We start from the raw sequence: 26566 nt of genomic DNA on the forward strand, positions 1-26566 counted from the left end.
GGTTAAAGAATTTGTTGTGGTACCTTCTGATCTTTCTTTCTGAAGAATTACAGAGTGCTCAGCAACAAGAACTCTAACACGCTTTGGGGTAAGCCATGGGCTCTTTCACTGCTGGAGACAGAGACTGCACTTTATACAAGTTGTCTCCTGCAAATTTACAGGAATTCCTTCCCTTAAAGGCCTCATTTGTGATAGTGTTTGACTTTTTTCTGGCTTTTTAAACCACGACATTCCTCTGTTGTGCTAAAAATTACATTACTGATTCTCTTTCAGGCAGCCTGGTTAAGCCTGTTGCAGCTTTGTGCCATTCTTGGGCAATAGTCTCCAAAGAAGTGGCTATTCCTGTAGCTGGGGCTTTGGTGCTATGTGGCAGAGTAGCAAGTAAAAAAGAGAAACTTTGGAGCTCTACCCAAGCATTAAATTGTTCTAGAGAGATGGGATCAAAGTGAAGAAGCAAACACAGACAAATATTCCAAATGAAGAGAAAAGCTACTTCAGTGACTCAACAATTGAGCTTTCTGTTAGTTATTGTTTTCTGGTTTTGAGTTCTCTGCAAGAGGCAAAACTTCAAGCTTTTACATTCTTATAAGAAAATCAAAACCAGATCAATGAAGATCAAGCATTCAAGTCTGCCTCACCATATTGTTTTTGACATCTTCTGTGTAAGAGTACCCTGTAAAGGTCACTGCTAAAGATTTGGAACACTCATTCACGCATGCAATTCTCAGGGTTTCTTCTCATATCTCAGCAGAGCCTCGCTCTCTTTCACTCAGCTCCCCTTAACACATTCAAATCCCACGTATGGTTTATGAGCTCAGTGCCAAATGTGCATGCAGCCAAGAAGGTCAAACTTCAGTTGTGGTATTGAGCCACAGCCTGAGATTGCCCTTTCATACCAACATCTGGGTCCAGCAGCAGAGCAGCAGGAGGCTGTCCCATGAATCCAGATCCACTTATCTGATACCTCTGATCATCACGCTGGGAGCCTCTCTTACATCCATACATCTGCACTTGAGAACAGTTCTCTCCCTGACTTAGTTTGTAAAGTAATGGTCTCCTCCAAATAATGCCTAGAGGGCTGTGTAATGTGTGCAGGAAAACATCCAGTTGTTGGCAGTATCCAGGAGCTCGGTTAACAGGTTTGCAGTTCAAACAACATGCTGGTATTTTGGTTTATCCACCCTCTTGACTTGTGGAACAGCCTCCTGTCTTCCTAGAGAAACAGCTCAGAGGATTCATGGTCATAATAAGGATAATTTGGAAAGGTTGATAACAGAGGGAAAAAAAATCAACGCAAAAGTGAACACTGTTTACCTGGCAATTATATTAAGGGTGGCAGTATGATGCTAGCAGCAGTTTTCATTATGAAATTACGTGCTCCGATGCACCAGCTCCCAATACCCCACAGGACCTGTGGGATGCCCGGCTCCATAAAGTCGCTGGAAACTCTAAGGGCTGATTTATGAGAAAAGGGCCATGGGGAACGCTGAAAATGTGACATTTACAGACGTGTCATGGGACTTTCCTGACTCAGACCCCGTAAAAGGCAACGCTAATGCAGGAACAGGAATGATGCAGATACACAAGGCTTCGAGGGGCAGCCACCTTCACAAAGAAATTTTAATTTTTAATTTATGCACAATTTAATTTTAATTTACGCACGTCGGCGCCGGCCCCAGGGTCCAGACGGAGGAGCCGGTCACTCCCTCGCCCCTCAGAGAGCCGGGGCACGGTCCGGGGCGGGCACTGAGGCGGCCCGGCCCGAGAGCCGCTCCCCTCCGTGCCTCCCTCCCCTCCGTGCGCTGCCGGAAGGGTCCGGCTGGAAAAGCCGCCGCTTCTCCACGGGCCCGGCGGCCCCGCCGCCGCCTCGGAGCGCCCGGGCCGAGGCCGGGACTGTGCCCGGCGGGGGCCGCGGCCGGCGGCGCGCGGGGGCAGAGCCGTGGGGCCCGCGCGGGGCCGCGCTCGGCAGCGGCAGCAGCGCCGGGCCGGCGGCGGAGCGAGAACCGCGCTGCACCGCGCCGCCCGCCCCTTCCCGGCGCAGGCAGCGCCACGTCTCGGGCGGGAGCCGGCGCCGGGCGGGCGGCCTCAGGTCTGCGGGGGCTGGCCGGGATGGGGGGCGGCTCGGGGTGGGGGCGCGGGGGCCGCTTCAGGCCGCGGGGGCTCGGGGCTGCCCGAGGAACCGGGGAACCGCCCGGCCCTGCCCGGCTCGGCTCGGCTCTGCTCGGCTCGGCTCCGTGGGCTGCGGCCCCGGGCCTCCCGCTTCTGCTGGCGCCCAGGGACGTGCCCGGCCCAGGGACCCCTCGGCCGTGTCTGTCGGTGCCTCCCGCTCTGTGACCGGGACCCGTTGTCATCCTGACTGTTCGTGTTTTAAGCAAAATCGGTGACTTTGATACAGCTCTTTCCATATGGGCTTATTTATTGCTGTGTTCCCGTGGCGTGCCTACATTTGTGTGTGTGTGTGTGTGTGTGTGTGTGTGTGTGTGTGTGTGTGTGTGTGTGTGTCTGCTTATGCGAAACACAGGGATACAAAAGGGCTCGGAGGCCGGAATGCTCTTCCGTTTCATATTGGGAACGGGTTGTACAAGAGAAAGCCATTCTTCATCACCTTGATCATTTAAACGCGTTTTATGACAAGGACAACAAACCATCTCTTGTTGGCTGGATTTTGAGAAGGTGTGAGAGCCAAAATCTTGCTTGCCTTTTGTCTACGATTCCTCTTGGTAACCTGTCACGTAGCATCTGTTTGCTGTACAGTAGCAGTTCTAGGAGTTATATTGAAAGCTTTATTATACTGAAAATCTCACAGTGAAGGTATTAATTTTTTTTTTGTTTGGTGGAGGTTTCCCGTTTGCAAAGGTGCTGCAGGTTTCTGGCTCGTTCACAGCTCCCCTCTCTAAGGATCACCTGCATAACCGTGTTTTCCTGTGTGTCCTGAGCTGTTTGCTCCCTCAGTGACATTTTGGAGGTGATGGTGGTTTTGCGGTGACCAGGGCACTGTGGCACAGTAGCAGTTACACAAGTGCTCCCTGGAGATATGGAAGGAATGTTGTTCAAAATGTTTGTGTTCATGTAAAAATGTAGTCAAAATATTCCTGATTTGACGTTCTCCAAAACCACACCCCCCCAGCCCAGAGGTTAGATTAGGTATTCAGAAGTTAGATCCGAATACCTGAAGAATCATTTGCAAATTCCATAAACTGTTTGGAAATCCTTTTCTTGGCTGGTCACAGGAGAAGGCAATGTTTAGCTGCAGTCTAGGCCGTGTTCTGACTGCCAGCTTGTGCTGTAATGAGTAGTTCAGAGTCTGTACAGTGATTCATACTTGTTATTCTGCAGACAAGTAAACAGTAATGATGTAGTTTAATTTTTAAAATGTTTAATCTGAATTCCATACTTCATTTTAACAAAAAACATACTGAAACTCATTCCTTTAAATTAAATATATGGTATGTTTCCATATATATACTGTAATTTACAGAGGAGAATACTACTCTGTTACTGGCTTTCTTCTTAAAGCAGAGGCCAAAGAGATCTTTCTATTAAAAGGGACAATGGTTCTAAATCAGCTGTCTTGCTAAATAGCTGTTGCATCCTTCTGCAGTGTATCAGTGCTACTAAAATAGTGAATATAAACAGATCACTTTTTCTCCCCAGATCTGGATACTTGGTTGTATTTCATTGTCTCCGTTGTTACTGCATGTCCTGGTTCTGTCTGTGGGCACTACTTTATTTTTAACTCATCTTTTCAGAGCTCCAGTAAATGTTTGTAAATTCACTACAAATTTTGTTTCTAGAGGATGCAGCTCCTTGGTGATTGCGACTTTGGCTGTGAGTTGTTTCCATGATGTGGAGTTAGAGCTGCCTGCTGCACACCAACAGCTCTACAGCTCACAACTGTGCTCTTGTGGGACACCTTGATGCTGTTCTTGCTGATGGAGAGAAACAGGACTTGGTAGTTCACTTGGTGGCAAATTGTTGGGAAGAAGAACTTTCCAGGGATCTGGATCGTTTTTACCATGGACTCCTCATCTGTCCAGCAGGATGTTCACTTGGAGAGCAGGAGCAGTAATGGGGCTCCCAGCAGCCCTGAAGAACTTTCAGATTGTAAACCCAAGTCACAGCTACTTACTACAGATGAAATTAACAGTAAGTTATTTAATATGCACCAAATAATTTCCTGTTTTACCCAGGGTTTTATATAATAATCTGTGTTATTGTTCAGGTTAAGGTTTTTCTTGGGGTCAGGAATTTTTTGTACAGCAGTTTTAAGCAAGTTTGGTGAAGTCATTAGCTCCATGTGTATGTAAAACTGTTGGGTTTTTTTGCTGTAGAACTTGTTATTTTGAAAGCAAAACAAAACTATTAACTTAAATACTATCAGCTGTCGGGTGAGTATTTGTTGTTCAGGGTGTCAGTCTTCAGATAATGTTTCCAAGAGTGTATACATGAAACCCTCTAGAATGATCAGTTCTGAAATGACTGTTCCAGAGTAAGCTTGTGACTGGAGTACTTTATTCTGGCAGAAGAACTCTTCCTAATAAATTAAATCACTTAGGCAATACCCAAAATGTCTGGCTCTGCTTCCCTTTATGAAAGAGAGATGCTGGCATGTACTTTCCAGTTTATCTCAAAGTAACTTTTATAGGTAGACAAGCTCTATAATAAAATAATCATGCAGCTGTTTATGAGAAACTATTTAGAGTCCACTATCTGAGTAGATTATAGAATCAGGCTTGAGTTGAAAGGGAGCTGTGCAGGTTATCTAGTCCAACCTGCTGCACTGAGCACACCTGGTTCTGGAGCAGGATCAGGTTGCTCAGGCCCTCGTGCTATTGAATTCTGAAAGTGTCTGCAGAGGGAGGTTCATCAGGCTCCCTGCCCATTCCAGTGTTTAGCTGCTTTCATTGTGAAAGTATTTTCCCTGCACTGAATTGAAATCTCCGTGTTTTCCTGGCAGGAGTCCGAGGATGTGTTGGTGTTTGAGGATGTGGGGGTGGCTGGGTGGAGAGGTGTGTACACTGTGGCTGCCTGGATACACAAAACCACAGTGGTTCCTTGTGTGAAAGGAGGTGACGTGGTGAGGTTGGGCCCTTCTGGCACCACAGGTTTGTCACCCTGTCACAGGCAGCAGAGAGGAGGCCCTGACACTTCATTTGCTTTTTCTACTCTGCCTGTTATCAGAGTGGCAGAGTGTGATGATTCATTCATCTTTTCTGAAGCTGCAGATCACACGTTCCTGTTATCTCCTGTGCTGGACAATCAAATTGTGACTTACAATTAGACAGTGTGTCTTTCTACTGTTTTTTATTCTAATTGCATCTCCTTGCCCATTGTTCTAAAAAGACTGCAGCTGTATTGACACTACTGCCTTTAAATTACTGTAGTTCAAGGAGTGTTTAGATACTGAGTGTCTCCTGGCCCCAGGAAGTCACCAGGAAACCATTCCTCCAGAATTTTGCTCCAGCATCCCTTTGGTGTATGTATACCACTCACTGCTGGGAAGAAAAAATGTGAATGAAGTATAAACCTGATGCAGTTTCTGAGATGGGCAGAAACAATATTTCTGAATGTATGAGCTGTCATCATATTTTTTGCTTCTTGTGGCTATTCTTAGCATTGACACCTATTTCAAATTCAGTTTTGCCAATATTCTAGTTTTAAAATGTTAGTCATTAAAAAGCAGTCTTTCCCTCTGCCCTCCTTCACATCCTTGTTGAACTCACCCCTTCCATCATGTCTGCAGCTGTTTTTGTGACTACATGGTGATCTAAATCAGAGAAGTGATTAAGGCTAAATGGCCTGAAATGTTGTCTGCATGACAAATAAGATTCTCAGAAGTATTTTATTCAAATCTTAGAGCTGATGGGTTTTGGCAGCCTAAGTCTGAAAGCTTTGTATTTCTACCCAAATTCAGTTTCCTCATTCAGTTTCCTCTATGCTGGTTCACACTGAGGTGGCTTGAGGGAAGATGCACTGCAGGGGTGGGAACTTGATTTTTGCACTTGCAAATACTTTGTGATCATAAATGTTAAATATTTCCCACCATCTTAGGGAAAAAAAATATAAATATTGCACATTCCAGTGAGTTGCAGTTAATTCAGTGATAACATGGTGTGGGAATGAACAGAAAGGCAGTGGCTCTTTCAGTGCTCTGTTCATTTGAGATATATAATAATTAATTTGAAGTTAGATACGTGGGGTTTGTGCAACAGCAGGTTCACTAATGTTGCTAGTCCCCAGCCAAGTGAAATAGAAAAGAGAAATCCAGAGTATAAACCTGTGAAATGTTTATCTGGTTTTGAATATGCATTTTTCCTGCATATTCAAAGAAAATATGCAGGAAAAAGAAAAGAAAGATACTAGTAAGTGGGCATAAAAGAAAAGAAAAATACTAGTAAGTGGGCATAAAATTGGTGTTGAAGTGGTTCTTGAATTGCATTTTAATTGGTAGGTTTATTATTTTGATACATATGATCTTTGCTACTGTGCTTTTGATGAAGATATCCTATTTGGAAAAATGTCAGCTCGGTTTAAAATTGAGAAACTGCTTGGGCCAGGCTGGAAATGGGGATGGTGGATGCTTTCTCCCCAGTGCCCAGCTGCACATAAAGAGCTGAATCATTCAGCGCAGGCCTGCAGCTGCTGAGGCTTACTTGTAGTAGATTGTGCCTCAGAGTTCCTTACACTCAGTGTTTCATGCTTCTAAACCTAACAAGATTTAAAAACCTCTGTGAAGTTTTAAAGATACGTTTTATGATGACTTTTGAGGTCCTGCTTGAGGGCAACATAGTAAAGCAAATGAAAAGTACTTGTTCTGGGCTTTTAAAGTAAAGAATCACAAATCCTCTATGAAATGTCTCCTGCCAGTTGCTGTCAGTAGCAGTTTCTGTATTCATACAATGTAAAGGCAGTAGTGCTGGCTTGTGTTTGGGTGGAGCTGTGAAGATGAATTAAGAGGCTTGAAGTTGTAGCTCAGTAAAACTTTCTTTTCCAGCTACCAGTAACAACACCAATGAAGTGCCAAATGAAGAGGGAAGTCTGGAGACAAACAGCAAAGTGGATGCCTGCCAGAATGGGCCAGAGTCGCTCTGCCTTGACTCTCCTGGGTCTTTTGATCCTACCAGCAGTGAGCAGGGTGAAGAGTCATCCCCAGGTGTGACTGGTTTCCATGACAGCCTAAGGAAGTCTCAGGGAACTAGTGCTGAGGGCATAGCTCTTAGAAAAGAAGCTTTGCAGTCTCTCAAACTAAGTCTTCCCATGCAAGAAACTGAATTGTGTAAGCATCTGTTTATGGTGGTGCCCCTGCTTTCTCTTGCTGCATAAAGCTTTTTACTCTGAGCCTGGCTCTGGACTTCTGTAACATCATTTAAGCTTGAACTAAACTTCATTTTTGCAGTAAACTTTTACTCAGAACTGCAATTCATTTTCTTTCAGTAAACCACCTTCTGCTACAGCTAAGGCACTGCCTTACCATTTAAAACTGGCTCTTCACTGGAGGGGAATTCACGCTTTCTGGGGCTGAAGCTATTCTAATCTTCTTGATTTGTAGGAGTAACAGGTGACATTAAAAAAAAAAAAAGAACAGCAGAACCAAGTGATTTTAAGCTAAGAAAAAAAGGAAAGGAGAGAAGAGCAATGAAGGGGGGGAGAAGGGAAAGCCTTTATATAAAGGTGTCTAAAAGTCTTACTACAGGAAAGGTTTAATGTGAGTTAAGGTTTAATGTGAGTTAATAAAAGGTAAGAAAATATATCTAGGGAACCATTTTCCACTACTTGTAGGGAATGAGTGGACTGTGTAGGTCTTGCTTAGTTTTATAATTTTAGTACTGTCAGAAATGCAGGACAAGTGAGATTAAGTGACAGCAATAATTTTTCTCTTGCTGTATAATCTCTTGTCATCTCCTCCATCTGTGGAGGAACCAGCATTTGCAAACTGAGCAGTGGAAGTCCACAGGCTTTATCAGTGCTTACACAAGATGTATTTGAAGAGGGTCATTTGAGGTGCATGTCAGTGGGCTTTCCTTTTGTTCCTTGCTTAAGCATGAAGCATGTTGCTGATGGTAGAAGGGGCTTTTACCTTTTGCATCCCTTTTACTTGTGTTGGAGTTTTCTGTTTGACTGTGAAGATGCCTTTCCCTTACAGGCTCAGGAGAGTCTTCACTGCCACTGGAAAATGAAGAACAAATCAGACTTCAGGCAAGAAGGCGTCTGGAAGAGCAGCTCAAACAATACCGAGTGAAGAGACACCAAGAGAGAGTGAGTACCACACAACACATCTTCTAGGTTGTGTTTCGTTGAGAAGCTTGAAAACTTTACTATTTCTGTTCCCTGAATTAAAACATTCAATAGTTTTCTCAAATGAGAGAAAACATTTTTGTCCTCTTCACAGGCAAAATTTGTTTCTGTTACCTCATCAGTTGTGTACCATTTTGTGATACTTAAAAATAGAGGAGGAAAAAACAGACACCAAACTTAAAGTAACCCAAATGCTCAATTTTGCCTATATTTTTCAGTTACCTTTTGGAGTCTCACATTAATATTTTCAACATCTATATACTGAAGCTTGATAGGGTTCATTGTATAATTCACCTTGTTTATGAAAGGACATATGTTTAATATCAGTGTAAAAGTAGAGCTTTATATCTTAAGTTACAGCAAAATAAGTCTTTGATGCTATTTCAGAGTTAAGATTCTGGAATTTATTGTTGTCTCTTTGCTTCTTTTAGTCGAGTCAGTCTACATCCAAAACCCGTCCCTCCAGCACCCTGGATCCTGAGCTGATGTTGAATCCAGAAATCCTGCCAAGAGCCAGCACTGTAGCAATGACTAAAGAATATTCCTTTCTGCGGACCAGCGTTCCCAGGGGGCCAAAGCTGGGTAGCCTGGGACTTCCAGCATCCTCAAAAGAAAAAAGAAGCTCAAAATCTAAGGCCAGCAAGATCCGGTCCTTGGCTGACTACAGAACTGAAGATTCAGATGCTCGAAATGCTGCTGGGAATTCTGTGGCTACTGACCTACCTGGGGGGGCTGTGATGCAAAGCAGAAGTGGCCCAACATCAGTTGTGTCTGAGATCAGTCTGCCCTCTGACGTGGATGATCGAGTGGAGAATTCCTCCTTGGCAGGAGACAGCATTTCAGAGATTGATGGCAGTGAAGTGGGAATGAGGCTGGATGGAAATGAGAGCGACAGCTCTACCTACAGCAGTGTGTCAGGGAAAGGGCTCTATAGCAGTTTGCAGAATGCAGAGGGCAAACAGGACACTCCATATACAATAAATGGCCAGAAGATACATCCTGAAGCCATGGGGCAATTTCCTTCCCTCAGTGAGGTGCTGCAGGCTGCAGCAGTGGAGCACCAGGCCCAAGAGCAGGAAGTTAATGGGGAGGTACGGAGCAGGAGAGACAGTATTTCTAGCAGGTAAGGATGTCTATTGTTAGTTTATGATATTTTCTTGGAATAGGCAGCCTATTACTTTTCTCTCCTACTAACTTTAGATCCAGTTTTAACTTACACTGTTATTGAGTCTGTTAGTAGCTTACAAATTCTAAAAGAATCTGAGAGGTCGCTTCACTTGAGTACCTATTTACTAAGTATATCTTTGGAGAAAGATATTTTTGCCAGTGGCTGTGTTAAATGTACTGCAAGCAGTTGTTTCTGTCTGTATAGAAGGACTTCATTCACTGAATCACTCACGAGGCTTTGTCTATAAAGTCTGAAAGTACAGACTTGACTGTCTCAGTGATATTTAGTACTGACTTTTTCCTCATCTGTGCATGTACCTTTCAGACCTCACATAGTTAAGAGATGCCAAGAGTCTTGTCCTAGATATCTTATCCTCTTCAGCCCTTTGGGAATGAGATTTAGTTTCTCAAGCTTATGTGTAAATGACAGGTATTAAACTGATTCAGAAAGCAAATGCATAACTGGTGAAACCCTTAACAATGTGTGCTTTTTATCAGTTGTCTGCAGATGCATATTTTATATGTCCTACTTTTGAAATTATTGGAATAAAGTGTCATGCCCAAATATGTTGAGGTGTACAGTCAGTTGTTGTTGATGATTATTCTGGCTTAGATTTCTTTCTTATGGTAATGAGAAAAGATCTTTTTCTCCAGATGCCTTGGCTGTACAGCAAGGAATCAGCATAAGGAATCCCTTATGCCAAATACCTGTTATTCCTTCTTTTGCAGCAGCTGATGGCATTTCTCAGGCACATTAAAGCAGATAGTTATGAGAATAATTGTGAAGGTTTTGTGATCCCATCATGTCCAGTTGTCTGCTTAAAATGGGATCTGTAAATACAGGATATGATGAAGTCAATTCATCATCAGAAAAATAACAAATATATGGTGCCACACTAGATTCTGCAAGTACAGGAAAGTAAAGTATAAAACCTTAGCATGAATATAATTTCTTTTTTTATCAGAGGTTGTTACACTGTGTTCTGCATCTATCATAAACCAGAAAAAATGTCCTGCAGTCTAAGCCACACAGATTCTGAGTGCCTCTTAATTTCAGAGTCACTTTTCTTCAGCTAGACAAGTGTTGCATTCCAACCCTGTAACTGTGCTTGTGCTGTCTCTGTCTCCAGTGTTTCCATGGAAAGCTCCATTGCAGGAACTCATGACGAGATGCTGCAGGTTATGAAGGAGAAGATGAGACTTGAAGGGCAACTAGAAGCACTCTCACTAGAAGCTAATCAGGTAGAAAATGAATTTGGAATTCTGTATTCAGTAAATAATCAAAATAAGATTTTAATTAATTTTCAAGAACCTCTTGCTCATTACATGTGGAATTGTGTTTTGTAAAAACATTATTGAATGAGGTACTTTACAAGAATGCCATGGTGGGCTGACCCTGGCTGGATGCCAGGTGTCCACCAAAGCTGCTCAGTCCCTCTCCTCAGCTGGCCAGGGAAGAGCAGAAATAACAATGAAAGGCTCAGGGGTTGAGGTAAGGACAGAGATGAGGGAATCTCAGCTCCAGAGCATGGAGCACCTCCTTTGGTCTTTGCCTTATCAAAGCCACTTTGCTGGGCATCTTTTTTAGTCAGCCACTATTATATTTTCTCATGAGACTCCTGCATTTTGGTTTTCTGGACGCATTCAGGCTCTCAAAGAGAAGACTGAGCTACAAGCCCAACTTGCAGCTTTGAACATGAAGCTTCAGGCACAGATGGAGCACAGCCAAAGCAGCCAGCAGAAGCAGGAATCCCTGAGCTCAGAAGTGGCCACATTAAAGCAGTCTTGCTGGGATCTGGAACGAGCAATGGCTGACCTGCAAAATGCCTTGGAAGCAAAGAATGCCAGCTTGGCTTCTTCAAACAATGATTTGCAGTTAGCAGAGGAGCAGTACCAGAGACTCCTGCAGAAGGTTGAAGATATGCAAAAAAATGTTCTCACCAGAGACAGTACAGGTGGGATGATGGAAATGTCAGTCTTTAAAATCTGTTGTTCCATAAATCATTTTATTTCAACTTGATTCTGAAGTCCAAGAAGAAGAAGAAATTTAAACTTGTCTTTATTTGATATCATACTAATAAAATAGTCTCAATTTTAAGATGTTTGGTTTTGATTTTGTGTCACAGAAGTGTCACAGTTTGCAAGCTGGCCAGCCTGGTGAGGGAGGCATAAATATTTAGTCCAGACAGTGGCCTAGTTGTTTTTTTGGAAAATTGTACAAATGCTGATTTGTAATGATGACTCTATGTGCCAGGACACCTACTTCCTGATGTTTAGTTAGTTCATATTTTCTGCCTCTTAGGAACTGTGAATGCTCACAGAAGTGATTCATTTAGTTTAATTTTATTCTTATGACCTGCTACTTTAGATCCTAGCACTTTGGCAGGAAAAGCCAATCTTTCTATAATTAGGCATATGTGCTTTTGTTCAACAATGAAAGAAAAATAGATAAAATTACAAATACAGCAATAATCCTTGAAAAAGTGTGCATAAAAATAGCACAGTGGGGTGTGTTAGTCCAAGCTCTTTATTTTTGTTTTTCTAGTTCATGACCTGCGCCAGCAGTTGGCTTCCCTGCAGACCCAGCTCCAGAAGGTGCAGCTGGAAAGGACCACCCTGACCAACAAGCTGAAGGCATCTGAAACAGAAATCACATCTCTCCAGAATGTGAGGCAGTGGTACCAGCAGCAGCTGGTCCTGGCACAGGAGGCCCGTGTCAGGCTGCAGAGTGAGATGGCCAATATACAGGTTTGTGATTTATTGCATTGGGAGAACTGAGAATCTTTTTTTGTCAGTTTTATCCACAGGACAAAACTGGGGGTTTTTTTCCTTCTTTTAGGCTGGGCAGATGACTCAAGCAGGGATGTTGGAACATCTCAAACTAGAGAATGTGGCCCTGTCTCAGCAGCTGACTGAAACCCAGCACAGGTCCATTAAAGAAAAGGAACGAATTGCAGCACAACTACAGAATATTGAGGTATGGTTGTAAAGGGTTTCATGAGTTATGTTCTGTCCACGTTGTGTATTTATGTTTTACAAAATCAAGATTATTCTGGCAAAGTAATAAGAATTCTTATGAATTGAATCAAATCCTGCATTATAAAAGCAGTAAATATTTGAGAGCAAATAAATTTGCATAGCATTATGAACAATTAGAGGGAAGAAGGTCATACATTTCCCATTCAAAGGTGATACTTGCATTTTCACTTCTGGTATTTGTTTTTAATTGAACATTGAAGTAAATGTAAATGTTGTCCTTTGCCCATCCATGAACTTGTTCAAGAGGAAACTTAATTGGAAATTGATCTAAATCAGTAATGTGCTTTTTAAATGTGTGAAATTGCTCACTAATCAGGTTTGTGAGAAAAGTTGGGTAAAATCTGAAGTGCAGTACAGTCACTTCCAAGGCTCTTAGAGCCTTAAAATCCCCTGATTTTCAGTGACATTTCTGCTTCTGAGTCTCAAAGGAGACTAAAGCAGCAGGTTTGTGGAAGCACCCATCTGCAGTGTTACTGATAGCTTGTGTAAATGACAGGATTGTTTCCTGAGTAGCTACAGCATCCAAGGAATCCCTTCTGGTTTAGAATTTTCCCAGACAGCTTAATTTTAATAAAGATTCTTTTTCTTCATGTCTTGCTCATCAACTGAGAAAGGACAAGGTGTTATTTAATAGGTATTTAGATTGTGACAAGTATGCAAAACATTCACTATTATTCTAAGGTGTTTTAAGTACAGGAATGAGTGACTTCAGTAAAGGCATACAGGTGTGTAAGGCAGACATCAGAATTATTTTTGTGTTTTTCCTCTACAAATTTTCTTGATAATTTACTTTTCTCTTTTCCTATTTTTTCCCCACTCCTTCCCCTCCATTGAAATGCAGAAGTTGATTCCATGCTTTTTCTATGCAGGCTGACATGTTAGATCAGGAAGCTGCCTTCATGCAGATCCAAGAGGCCAAAACCATGGTGGAAGAAGACTTGCAGAGAAAACTGGAGGAGTTTGAGGATGAGAAAGAGCAGCTTCAGAAAATGGCTGATTCTGCAGCAACATTGGAGCAAGAATTGGAACAGGTAGACTGTTGTTAATCAGCTTCCCAGGAATTCCAAGGGAAATACTGGTTTGGCAGAAAAAGCAGTAGTGAATAGATACTGACCTCTAAACTTCTTTTTGAAACCTGAAAGATTGCTGCAAAAATGAAGTGCATACTAAAGTCATTCTGTTCCAGGTGAAAAGGCCTTTTTTCCAACCATGACAGTAATAATACTTTTTAAAAAATTTCATAATTACTGTCTTGTCAGATGCTGGGGTTTTTTTGTGAATTCAGTATGTGATTATTGTAAGCATAGACAAAAACCACAGATCCATGTTCAAAGATGTCAAGGCAGTGAGGATTTCATTACATACTTTTACAGAGCCTTGCTTTAACCTTGTAACCTTATGCAGGCACCATGTCAAGGGCTGCAGTGACATGAAGTATGTGATAGTTCAGTACTATATTCATGTCATGATATGGTATTGTTAATAATGCTGAATTTACCTGAGTTTGCTGTGGACACATTTTTCAAGTAAAACTTTCAAATACAATTAATATTATGAATATTTTAGGTTTGTCATTCTGGTCATTGCTTAGTCTGTAAGGTAACAGATGCTGCTCAAGGCAGTCAGTACAATTAACAGAGCAAATACAAGTGGCCTCAGAAAGTTAAAAATACTTTCATCTTCTGCTGTTTTCTCCTACAGGCTGAAATATTAATTATAATACTTGATTTTGATTAGAGTGCTTTTGCAAAGATAACCTTTGTTTTGTATTAATTTAATTTTAAAATATTTCCTGTCAGGTCAAGTTGACTTTGCATCAGCGAGATCTGCAGCTCGAATCCTTGCAGCAAGAGCACCTCGACCTGATGAAGCAATTGACTCTAGCCCAGGAGACACTGCACACCAAAGAGCAGTCCCTGGATGACCTGCAAACACAGTATGATGAACTGAAGGCCAGGCTAGAAGAGCTCCAGAGTGATGCTGCTTCTAAAGATGACACAATCCAGTATTTGCAGAACGAGAAGATTGTGTTGGAGGTGGCTCTGCAGGCAGCCAAAGCAAGTAAAGAGCAGCTTGATGAAGGGGCAACACGCCTTGGAGAAGGTACAGAGGTAACATCAGAAATCTTGGAGCAGCTGAAGCAGGAAATGGCAGTCAAGGCAAGCCAGGTAATGATCTTTCTGAAATATTACCAGTTTTTAAACACAGTAATTTGGAGTACAGGTCACAGTTTGGGTAGTAATTTTGTAGTGTGCTCTTTTCTGTGGCACTGTGGGCCAAACATCTTTCTTATGCAGTAATTTGGTTCATAGTGTGGTGACCTGGTGAGTGTATTTCTGTACAAACTGTTGTGTTATCTAACCACTGAGATGCTTAGTCAGAAACAGGATCCTTGTTAAATCAGGCAGTTGTTACAAATCAGACAGATAAGCTCACCAAATAAATCAGGTATAATATGACATTTGGCACATAAAGCAATGTTTGCATTTTGGCCCTCTGGCAGGTGGAAAATCTGCAACAAGAAAATGCCAGCCTCAAAAAACAGCTTCAAAAAGTGAAGGAACAGTTCCTGAAGGAGAAGGTAAGTAAAACCAAAGACATTTCAGATGCATACACCCAAGGAATACACTTATTTTTACAGTGAAGGCATGTACTTCTGGGGAGGTTTTGAGGATATTTAGATCTATTTTTTGTATCACAGAACTTTGTGACATTAAAATACAGAAAATGTATAACTTTCAGTTGAATTTCTGTCTGTAACTAATGTGAAAGCTGATCCACCAACAAATGCATGCTTTGATAGGGCTTTGTCCTTTGCCAAGTGATCCACCATAGAAAATCTCTCCTTGATTTGTTGATTAGGTTTGCTTTTGCAAAAGCACTCAGGTAAATCTTCAAGTGTTGTCATTTTCTTGCAGCTTTGAAAAATAATAGTTGCTTCATTATTACCATAATTAGATGGTAAATAAGTGCTTTACTGCAAATTTTATTCTGAATTTACACAGTTTTGAAACAGTAATTTGAAATGGATATGTCATTAGTGTTGCATATATATGTGTCTTATTTATAAGGTGACACCATTACTTTGCTGCTTGATTGCTTATTAACCTAATGTCAAAGTTTGTTTTAGCTTGTTATATTTAAGTTTGGGAAAGCTGTTTAAACTGTCAGTCATAGTTAAACCCTCTTCTCATGGCAAAAGTTACTAATTATGTGCATGAGATGGTTAATTTTTGACAATTAGTTTGGTTTTTAAAAGTGGCACATAATGCAGTTTCCATAAAGAATGTGAAGAAGGGCATCCCTTACTGCAGAGAACACTGATGTGTTTCATTTAATAAATTGCTAATATGAGGTGTTATTTGATATCTCAGCTTGCATAAAAGCTTTCAACCAGAGTAAATATCTTACAGAGGCTGGTGCTGGTTTGTATGACACCCTCACCCCCTCAAACTAAAAGAATATCAGTAAATACTTCCTAGTAAATTAGTCAAAGATTTGTAAAGCTGAAGAGGTGAAACATTGTCCTCTTGAAACTCTTGTGTGCAAGGTGATGGTGGAAGCCTACCGAAGAGATGCCAGCTCCAAGGACCAGCTCATCAGTGAGCTGAAAGCGACAAAGAAGCGGCTGGACTCGGAGCTGAAGGAGATAAAAAAGGAGCTGCTGAAAATCCAAATTGAGAAACAGTCACTCGAATCTGAGCATTCAAAACTACAGAAAGAAGTATCTCAGGTTCACCAGCAGATGGTGGAACTAGAAAATCACCTCCAGTCAGTGCAGAGAGAACGAGATGATATGGAAACACGCCTGCAGGTACGGAAGGTGTAAGGCTTTGGAGAGTGTTACATCCAGGATGCACTGCTGTTTCTGGTAACTTTGTTAAGAAACAGAATGACCACCTGCAAGTTAATGTTCTTGGTTATATATTTAAAATAGTCTTGGTTATATATTTAAAATAGTCTAGACATTTCAACATATACCTAGCAAAATTCTGTAAATGCATGACTGCTTACTGACATCTCATGTTAGTGGGGAGAAGCACTACAGGAGTGGTAGAAGACTGATGTGGAAGCACTTTCCTACGGTGAACTCCATCTGAGAACAAGATCCAAACGCTCTAATGTGTTAACAGTGGTGGCCTCAAAGGAAAGAGTTAAAGAGAAAATAAAAGGGAAAGAGAATATGGAGGACTGGAGAGCAATTTATATTTAGAGATGGAAGTAATTTTGAAATTTCATTATTTTTCTTTTATAATCAAACATCACAGCAAACATGCTTTTGTTCTTACACTCATGGGTCTTCTTTTCCTTCCTGTTAAGTCTTTGCAGTTCGATAAGGAACAAATGGAATCTCTTGCTGAGGCAAATCAGGCATTAAAACAACAAGTAGAACAAATGCAAGAAGAAGCAAAAAAGTAAGTGCTCTTCTAGCACAGACAAAAGAACTACAGCATCTGGTTTTCATATTTGGCTTTCAGACGTTGGGTTTTGTTGGGTCATGTGAAAAATTAATCTTGTTGTACAATTTGTCAAGCAGCTTTTGTTTTTACCTGGTGTTTTCTTTTCCTTTCACACCAGGGCCATTACAGAACAGAAACAGAAAATGAAGCGTCTCGGGTCAGACCTGACGAGTGCTCAGAAAGAGATGAAAGCAAAACACAAAGCCTATGAGAATGCAGTCAGCATTCTCAGTCGGAGGCTGCAGGAATCTCTTACTGCCAAGGAATCTGCTGAGGCAGAGCTGAGCAAACTAAAAGCACAAATTACTGATGGTGGGAATGACCAGATTGCTCAGGTATGCAGATGTCCTTTGACACTGTACAAAGACAGAGCTATAAGTCTTGAAATACTATTTCACCCTGAAGTGATGAAAATATTTGGAAAGTAAAACTAGATAAGAGTATGGTGTCAGGGTTCTGAGCACTGAGAACTTCTTTAACTATGATTTAGCAAGCTAGATCTACTGATTAAATTTTTATTGTTGGTTGGTTTTTTGGTGGAATTGTTTAATTTGTTTTAAGGGTTGGTATCTAAAAGTTTTCCAGGATTCTAGCTCTTACTGCTTTTTTGTCATTGACAGCTAGAAGTTTTTCAAGGTTGCCATAGCTTATTTATATATGTTAAGCCTTCAACAAGAAAATTAATTTACTACGGGAAGCTCCAATTTCTTGAACCAATGGAGCAAGATATCAAATACACCTACAGCAGTAGCTGGATGCAGGGGTGGAAAAGTCTGACCAAGACCTTTAACTAGCACCTTGTTTCATATTTTCTAGAGAAGCAGGTTTTTTACCAAAGCAGAAGTGACTCCTGAAGATGGGTGATGCACTAATCACGTGTGACCCTCTTGTCTTTAGGAGAAGATCCAAGCTCTGAAGACAGAACTGCGAGCTCTGAGCAGCAGTAAGTTGATGCTGGAAAAAGAGTTGCAAGAAGTGATTTCACTGACCAGCCAGGAGCTTGAAGAATACAGAGAGAAAGTGCTGGAACTTGAAGATGAGGTGATTGCTTGAATTTGCTTGGTAGATGGGCATATGACAGTAAAAAGTGCCTGCGAGACAGGGAAAAATTGTACCAAAATTTTATTCCAGTGGTGGAGAAAATCAGAATCATGGCTAGGAAACATCATGTCAGTGGTACTTGCAAATTTTGTTGCCTTGTGCTGGTTCTTTGTGGTTTCATGAGTCATTGTCCTGTAGGAAAAGAGGATGAGAGAGAAGAGTGGTTCCTGTATTAGATACCAGCTGTGTCTGGTCATGAGACAGTGAGGATACATAAACCATTAGTGAACTGCTGGGAGTCATGGATCCCCAGTGGTGCTGGTGATGGTGTTCAGTTGTAGAGTGGCACAAAAAATTATATATATCAACTGCTCTGGGTCTGCACCTGAACAGTACTCCTGGATTCTTCTTTCTAGCAAGCATTTTAGTCTTCCAACAGAAAAAAATACCAAAGTGAACTTATTTTTTAATGTTCACTTAAAAAAGAAAAAAGAAATCCCACTCTGGAAAAACAATACATTTATTGAGTTTAACTCACAATTTTTATGATAGTAGCACAAAGCTGCTTGGTTATGTTTGTTTGATTTGTGTTTTTCTTTGACTATAGCTTCAAGAATCTCGAGGCTTCAGGAAGAAGATAAAACGTTTAGAAGAAATGAACAAGAAGTTGGCCCTTGAACTGGAGCATGAACGTGGAAAACTTACAGGTCTCAGCCAGTCCAATGCTGCTTTGAGGGAACACAACAATATCCTCGAAACAGCATTAGCAAAACGAGAGGCAGACTTGGTACAACTGAATCTACAGGTATTTCACTTTTTGATGTAATAACTTCAGAAGGGAATTGGCTCATATGAGACAAAGCTGGTGTATTTTCTCCAACTCTGGGTCCTCTGTGTGTTGTGTAACAGCATCAATATGGGGATTGAACAAGAGATCAGAAGTGGGACTTGGCACTAAACAGAGTTTTCTTTAGAAAAAAAATTAATAAAATTGCACTACAATATTTGCAATAGTGAAAGCGTAGGTATTTGGAACATACCAAATCCATATGTGTTACATATGGATTCATTGAGGTAAATAATTTTTATTCCAGTACATTCATGTGGGCATAGACAATTAGCTGCCATTTAACCATTGTAAGGTTGAAGGTACTGTGTGGAAAGAGTAATCAGTGAACAGCAGAGAGTTGTTCTGCAATCCCTGCATTGGCTTGTGTTTATATTTCCTCTACTTCCAGTGAGCCCACACAAAGTGTGCATTTGTTTTTGTGATGTGTTACAGGTTCAGGCAGTCCTAAAGCGGAAAGAGGAAGAGGATCAGCAAATGCAACAACTTATTCAAGCTTTACAGGCTTCCCTAGAGAAGGAAAAGTTAAAAGTTAAAGAGCTTCAGAAGCAGGTAATGGCTCATCTTTTTATTTACTTCTGATGCGATTTAAAGGTATTTAAAAAGTATATTGAAATGAAATCTATGTTTTGTAACATCCTACTTCCTGCAGGGGGTCTGTCAGGATGGCCAGTGGCTGAAAGACCAGTTGATGTCTCCTCTGTTGTGTCTTTTTTTATTCACCTGAGAGAAAAAACAAAGTAAAACTGTATCTTGTTGTCCTGTTAGGAAGCAGCAGCCAAAGCGGATGCAGCCCACAACCGGCGGCACCACCGGGCAGCGATGCTGGAGCTCAGCGAGATCAAGAAGGAGCTCCACGCCAAAGAGCTGCTGGTCCAGGCCCTGCAGGCTGAGGTGGACAAGCTGCAGTAAGTAAATGTCTCAAAAAGAACAGTAATTAAAACAAATCTTCTGAAAAAGCCATATATCAGTGAATTTTCGGGTTTGCCCCTTTGGAGTGGATTATGTGGAATGTTCCTCAGCAGAACCTGACCATGGATGCTTGTTTGGACTCTGAGCAAATATCTGCATTTTTCTCTCTTTATAATTCTGGTACACTGTTTTTAGGCTTCACTATTTGCTTTTTTTTCTACTTTCACCACACACTTCTACTATTTCACATTGCTAGTAAGGATTAACATTTCATATATATCCTGTTATTCCTCTCTTTTACATCTCTGAGGAACTACATGGAGAATTAATTTGATTATTGACTATGTTCCACAATGTATTAAAATTCACTTTGCTCATATATAAATTTTTTTCTTAAATGATGAGAAACTATCAGACCTACATGAAAATGGATATAAGCTTTACTCTATTCCTCCAGAAATGAAGCAAAATTGCTGACAGGGTTTTGGTTTTTTTTTTTTTTGCTCTATAATCTGTTTGTAATTTGAATATTACCAGTGCTCAAGGATTTAATAATTTTTTTCAATGTTTAATATTTATACATATCTTTCATAAAATCTTCTTGTGATTTAACTCTTGCTCTATGAATGTGTTGGCAAAGCCCTCAGTGAAAGCTGTGATTAACCAGGTTCCATGCACAGTGGTGTCATTTATAGTTAACTGGCTAACCCAGTGAAGTTCTTGTTTCAAAGAACAGATTGAGTAACTGCTGTGTCTGTTAATCTTGCTGTGCAGGGTAGAGGATGAAAAACATTCCCAGGAGGTGTCTCAGTTCCAGCAAGAGCTGGCAGAAGCCACATCTCAGCTCCAAGTTCTGCAGAAAAACCTCGATGACAAACTTAGTGAACAGCCTCTAATAAGCCAAGAGGTAAAAAGTGAACACTTACTCTGTGTATCTGTATTTCTATTCCATTGTATGACTTTGGCTTTAATTCAGCATATTTAATAGTTTTGCTAGGTTTTCTTAAGAATGTTTTCATGAGATATAAGAATATATTTGGGATTTTGTGGTTGATTGCACCTGTAGATAATTCCAGTTATGTATTTTCTTTTTCCCCTGGTAGGTAGAAGACTTGAAGTGGGAAGTAGAACGAAAAGAAAGAGAAATTGAAACACTTAAGCAGCAGCTGGACATGACTGAACAGCGCAGCCACAAGGAGTTAGAAGGGATACAAGTTGTCTTGCAGGTATTTAATGGAGCCAATTCTGATGGATGCAAATTTTGATTGCTATAGGGGGATAATTAAAACTATATTTTTATTTTTTAAAAGCATACTTACACTTCTTTCTGAATTTTTATTTTGACTGTGATGTTACCTTTGTAGTTCTTCAACCTCTATGCCATTAAAATAGGCTACTGACTTTCTTTTAACCCAACCTCTGATTTTCTACCATTTGCCAAATCTGGCAAATTTGTTTCAAACAGCAAACAGTTTCATACAGTGTTGTGTATTCTTTTTTTCTTCTAGTTTCCTCTGAAAACTGAAAAGTTTATAAAAACATTAGTTGGCTGGAATTTTTATGCTGTTTCTCTACATCACATTGATTCTCCTCCCATTTAGAACATCAAGACTGAGTTAGAGATGGTGAGGGAAGACCTGTCAGCAACTCAGAAGGATAAGTTTATGCTGCAGGCTAAAATGACTGAACTGAAGAACAGCATGAAGTCACTGCTGCAGCAAAACCAGCAGCTGAAGTTGGACCTGAAGCATGGCAAGATGAAGAAGGTATTTAAACAGAAAGAAGACTTTTTGTAAAGTACAGGAAAGTTCTCTGCTAATGCTCTTAAATAACTTGATATGAATGTGCCTGTGATTCCTGCTTCTTGCAGATGTGCACCAGTAGCATAATGTGAGACTTTCTAGGTGGGAAAAATTATATTGATGAATTAAATTATGTTTCTGACTCCTTTTTTTTCCTTTAACCAGAGGAAAGAACTGAAAGGTGAGAATAACTCTTCCAATCCAGTGACTCCAGTCAAGATTCCTGATTGTCCAGTGCCTGCTGCCCTGCTGGAGGAACTGCTGAAACCAACAGCTGTGAGCAAGGAGCCTCTGAAGAACCTGAACAGCTGTCTCCGGCAGCTAAAGTATGGCCTGTTGTTTTAAACCATACTAAGCAATCTTAAAAATGTTGTCAGGAACCCAGCTGCCAGCATGAGGAAAAAAGGATTTGTAAAATTAATTATTTATTGGGAGTATATTTAGGACAGTAGGATGTTCTGCCTTTGTAAGTGCTTGCTTATATGGTCACTGCCATAGTGAAAGAAGACTTTACAATAAACTAAACAAAATATCCATCCTGAATTGTACACAGCAGAAAAAATCAAAACCAGCTATTAATATTTTTTAATCAAGCACATGGTATTTGTTTTGTTCTTAAGCTTCTTGTAGATTTCTCTCTCTTGTATACAGCTATATCTTAAGTAGTTTTGGAGTAGGTATCAAAAATCAGAAAAGTAATTTTTTGGTCTTGCATTTAGCAGTCAGTTTTCTGCTTGCTAATTTTGGCTTTTTTTGTTCTCAATAAATCCAAAGGCAAGAAATGGACAGCCTTCAGCGGCAGATGGAGGAACACACCATTACAGTACATGAATCAATGTCTTCATGGACTCAGATTGAGGGCAAGTTAATGGACCTTACTTCTACAAGTCCTACAAGTGCATCAGACCAGCAGGAGACTCCTTCTGCAGATGAAAAGAAAGAGAATTGTAGTGTTAGTGATAAGGAAGCTTTGACACTATAACCTCCTTATCAGTTGTCTTTCTTCCTATTGCTTTAAGTATATAAACAAATCTTTATAAAAATTATTTATTTCATTTTTTTAAATTGTGTTCAGAGTTGTGCTTTTGCCTGTAGAAGCAAAGGGCACCAATTTAGAATCTGATGGAATAGTAAATGCAGAATGTGCTATTCTAAGGGTTTGTTTGAAACAGTTCTGTCACGTTGGGTACTGCCAAGTGGTGAATCTAGCTCATTTGAGGGGTTAGTAAGAGATTGAGATGAAGATTTAAAATGAGGTCAAGAGGAGCATCTGGTTTCAAGTATGTAATTGTTCAATCTGGGTGAGTTTGTTAAGGAATTACTGTTAATTATGTAACATCTAGGTTTTCTTGTTTGGTTTTCTTTTTTAATTTGTGGGAGTAGGATGTATTTTTTCCCTCATCTTGGATTGTAGCCAAACTACAGTGAAAAACAAGTTCTCATGTTCAGCCATTAGCTGTGGTTGAGAACTGGACATGCTGAGTATTCTCCTGTCCCTCCTATAACCTCTTATTTTTGAAATGCAGATTATAGTTGAAGGAAAATAAGTTATTGTAAGCCATTTCCAGTTTTGAAGATGACCTCTGACCTATAGCAGAAGAAACAAGACTGTAAAGATAAGCAGTGCAGAGCATTGGTATCTTTGGCAGATTTGCCTGGCACGTTTGCTGATGTTTTTCTCTTACAGTCACAGGCCAGTAGTGAGCTTTGCTTCACTGCACAAATACTTTGCACCTTTTTATTTCAAGTTTTGAAGTAGACACCCATTCAAAAGTATGTGTGTAAAATATATATATATATATATACATAAGAAAAAAAATCATAATTTTCTGACTTTGAATATCTGGTTTAATATGCTTATATACTGTAAGTTAAAGGCTACAATGAGGGGTTTTGTTACTGTCATTGTTTTAATGTTATGTTTAAGTTTGCTCTTCTTTGACATACTGTACAAATGGCTTAGGGAAATCCTAAAGCCAGAGCTTTTAGAAATGTAATTATTTTTACTTTAAAAAAACATAATTATAATGCCTAAAATTTATTATTTTTAATAGCTTTATCTTCTCCCACACGCTCCCTCTACTTTTTGCAGCCTCTATTCCAAGGTGTCCAGGGTGAATGGAAGTGTTGGTACTGTGGCAGTCCCTCTGCAGAGCACCTTGACTAAGTTATTTTTAAAGCAGCTCACTTCAGTTTCCTTCATCTTTGGTCCCATTGCTCCATGTGGCTTATAGTGCAGTGACAAGCCAGCCCTCTCCTCACTCTAAAATTCAGTGTTAGGGTCTTTGGAAGATTTAGTGGTTACTCATGTACTAGAATGTTTTTGTCCTTGAAACAAGTCAATTATATCCATTGTAGTTTGATGTTCACAAAAAAAAAAAAATCTATTAAGTACAAGTAGATTCAAAGGCTGTGAAAAAAAATTCTAGTTCATCTATTTTTCCAAAGAGGCTGTCGCTGTTTCTGGGTTTGGTTGTTGCAGAGGAGGGGGAAGGATATTGCAATTTGTTTAGCAGTAAGGTGAAAAAAAATAACCAAACAAAACTCCCAAACCCACCTATATTTATCCAAAGTCTGATTTCACATAGCTACCACTTCAAGCTCTAGTCCAGTTGAACACTTTGCACTATAAATGTTTTTACTGAATGATTTCATGCCCTGCAGCTACTGGATTTTAACTTAGATTTTACTGGGATCAAAGTCAAGTGATGCTGACAGTCAAGGTTTTGCAACTGGTAAAGGAAGAAATGCATTGATGTGGTGTTAGATGCCCATCAGATGGATTTACCAAACAATTCAAAATCAAAAGCTTTACAAACTAGCTTAAGACATGTCTGCACACTGTTGCAGCCTGCTTTGTAGAGTAAACGGTACTGATTATCTTGCTGTTGTCATGTTCTTGAAGTTGCCTGTATATTAAGCTCAAAGAAGAAAAAACCAAACCACAGTATTGTTAAAGAAAAAAATAAACTGTAATGAATAATATATTCAGTACAAGAAAACTACCAAATGTCCAGGATTTAAAATAATACTTGTGCAGCGTTAATGTTGCTGTTCACTTTATTAAATACATTGCCTACAGTTCAGAATCCACTATGTTCTGTTAGTTCAGCAGTGGTTGTATGGATAAAGGTTTTATCTGGTATCAAAGAAGCCAGAATTTTTAGAAACTTTCCTAGTTGTTCTGAATGTCAGCTCTCCTTTTTGTATCCATTCTGCCTCCTGTTGCAGTTTCTCACTAGCTCCTGAAGACATCTGAGCTTGCACAATCAGCCTTAGGTGTGTGTTTCCCTTTCCAAGATGAGGGAGCTGTTGTGGATTAGATTCTGCATTGGCCCAGCTGCTGCTGGCAGTACCTGGACACTGGGCATTGTCCTGTTATATTCACCATGTGCTTTTTCTACAAACACCATGTCATTTACTTACATGAAGGACAGGGAGACTTCAGAGGGTCTAAATCTGGTGAGGTACTAAGTGAAGTTACAGAAGTCACTGGGAGGTCTTCTAGGAGGAGCACGCCGTGTGTGATAAAGGCAAGGCCATTTCTTTGAAGCTCATCAGCTATGTTTTAATGACCCAGAGAAATAGTTGCTGCTTTATTAAAAAGCCTCACCCTGAGGCTGGCCATGCTCAGTCTGCAAAGCTTCAGGTCTCTGCTGTCTAGGCAATAAAATAACTTAGCTGTAGAAATGAAAATTGTCTCCCCTCTGCCTGTCACAGCACTGCCAAATAATCAGGAGAATCTGAAGACTAATCTCTTAAAATTTTATTTTACTTTCTCAAGCACTGCAATAGAATGTATTTTCTGTGTTTCTTTAGTGGATGCTGTGTACTAAACCAAATCTAGTTAATGAAGGAGAAATGTCACTGCAATGTGGGAATGTTCCCCAGTGCTGAAAGCTGGTAAATGGTGCAGCATTATTTTTTCAGATGCTGTTGAGTTTTTGAGGGCTCTTGAATAACTGTGCATTTAAAATAAATATCACAACAAAGACCAGCAAAAACCCTACAAAAGAATAAAATGTTACTGAGTCTCTGGCATTGCTGAATATTGCATAATGCTCCATTCTGTTGTCTTCCAGATTTCTTGGAAATATTTGTGCACTGTATTGGGATCAGCTGAGCCCCCTATCCACTCATGCAGCAGGAGGATCTGATCCCATTGTGTTTATTCAGGCAATATCCTAGCAGAAACCTATGGGATTTTCATATGTGTAAAGTAATATCCAGGATGAATGTTCTACTGTTCATATTGTCATGGATTATATTTTCCTCCTTAGGGGAGAGAACTGCAGTGGCACAGCTATTTTAGTGTTAGCTGTGACAACATCAGAGGTGTGCTGGGGACAGGTGATATTACCAATATAAATTTACCTTAAAGATGACAAATTCACTCCTGGTGATGCAGAAGCTTGTGATGTACATTTTATTAATTTGTGGGGAAAGTGGGAATAGTTGCATGTGACTTGCTGTGATCAGAGCCTTTAAGTATTTTCTGTGAAAGCAATTGCTGTCCAGAGGAATTACTAATGCTCAACAGCTGTCATCTGATCCCTCTGCCTCCTACTAATGAGCAACACTTCGGTCTTGGGCAGCCTCATTTCCAATACAGATGCACAGATTTCTAGGGGAGGGAAAGATGTTCTGGATATTGTAAATGAAATGGTTCTATTTCATGTATGACATTCAGTAATGTCTGCTTAGGCCGTATTTGTAAAGATAGAAGTTAATAATTCCATGTTCTTGAAGAATGGATAACCCAGGGGCTGGAGGAGTTACACTATGTACAATTAATGTTTATGATCATACAAAGCATGTTGATTATAAAAATTATGTGCATAGGGATTCCTTTAAAAGTTTTGTGCAATAAACTGTTTTTGCTAAAGGGCCCCATGTTGTTTCTGCCTTGAGAGAGTTACCATTTTCTCGTTGGTTTTGGACAGTAATTTTTCTGTTGGGATCCTAAATATGCTGTGTAGCCACCTTTAAGGAAAAGAAAAATC

At 40.3% G+C, this 26566-nt stretch overlaps 1 protein-coding gene across 2 annotated transcripts; it reads left to right on the plus strand.

The window, feature by feature from the left end:
* The first annotated feature begins 1791 nt into the window (after window positions 1–1791).
* GOLGA3 (golgin A3) lies at window positions 1792–26452 on the plus strand. Of its 2 annotated transcripts, none has more exons than XM_074554158.1 (24): window positions 1792–2089; window positions 3795–4146; window positions 6995–7276; window positions 8144–8256; window positions 8727–9418; window positions 10593–10704; window positions 11111–11417; window positions 12008–12210; window positions 12302–12439; window positions 13371–13532; window positions 14301–14669; window positions 15005–15082; window positions 16052–16315; window positions 16822–16916; window positions 17080–17296; window positions 17859–18002; window positions 18610–18807; window positions 19285–19401; window positions 19618–19757; window positions 20536–20668; window positions 20865–20987; window positions 21363–21527; window positions 21729–21889; window positions 22338–26452. In XM_074554158.1, exons 2-24 carry the CDS (start codon window positions 4017–4019, stop codon window positions 22543–22545), a joined length of 4551 nt encoding a protein of 1516 aa, XP_074410259.1. In that variant the 5' UTR covers window positions 1792–2089; window positions 3795–4016; the 3' UTR covers window positions 22546–26452. The 2 variants fall into 2 exon arrangements, with proteins under 2 accessions (XP_074410259.1, XP_074410260.1); XM_074554159.1 differs by having other exon boundaries at window positions 1793–2089; window positions 6995–7153.
* Window positions 26453–26566: the final 114 nt, after the last annotated feature.

This window comes from Zonotrichia albicollis, chromosome 18 (assembly GCF_047830755.1).
Source record: "Zonotrichia albicollis isolate bZonAlb1 chromosome 18, bZonAlb1.hap1, whole genome shotgun sequence".
NCBI lineage: Eukaryota > Metazoa > Chordata > Aves > Passeriformes > Passerellidae > Zonotrichia > Zonotrichia albicollis.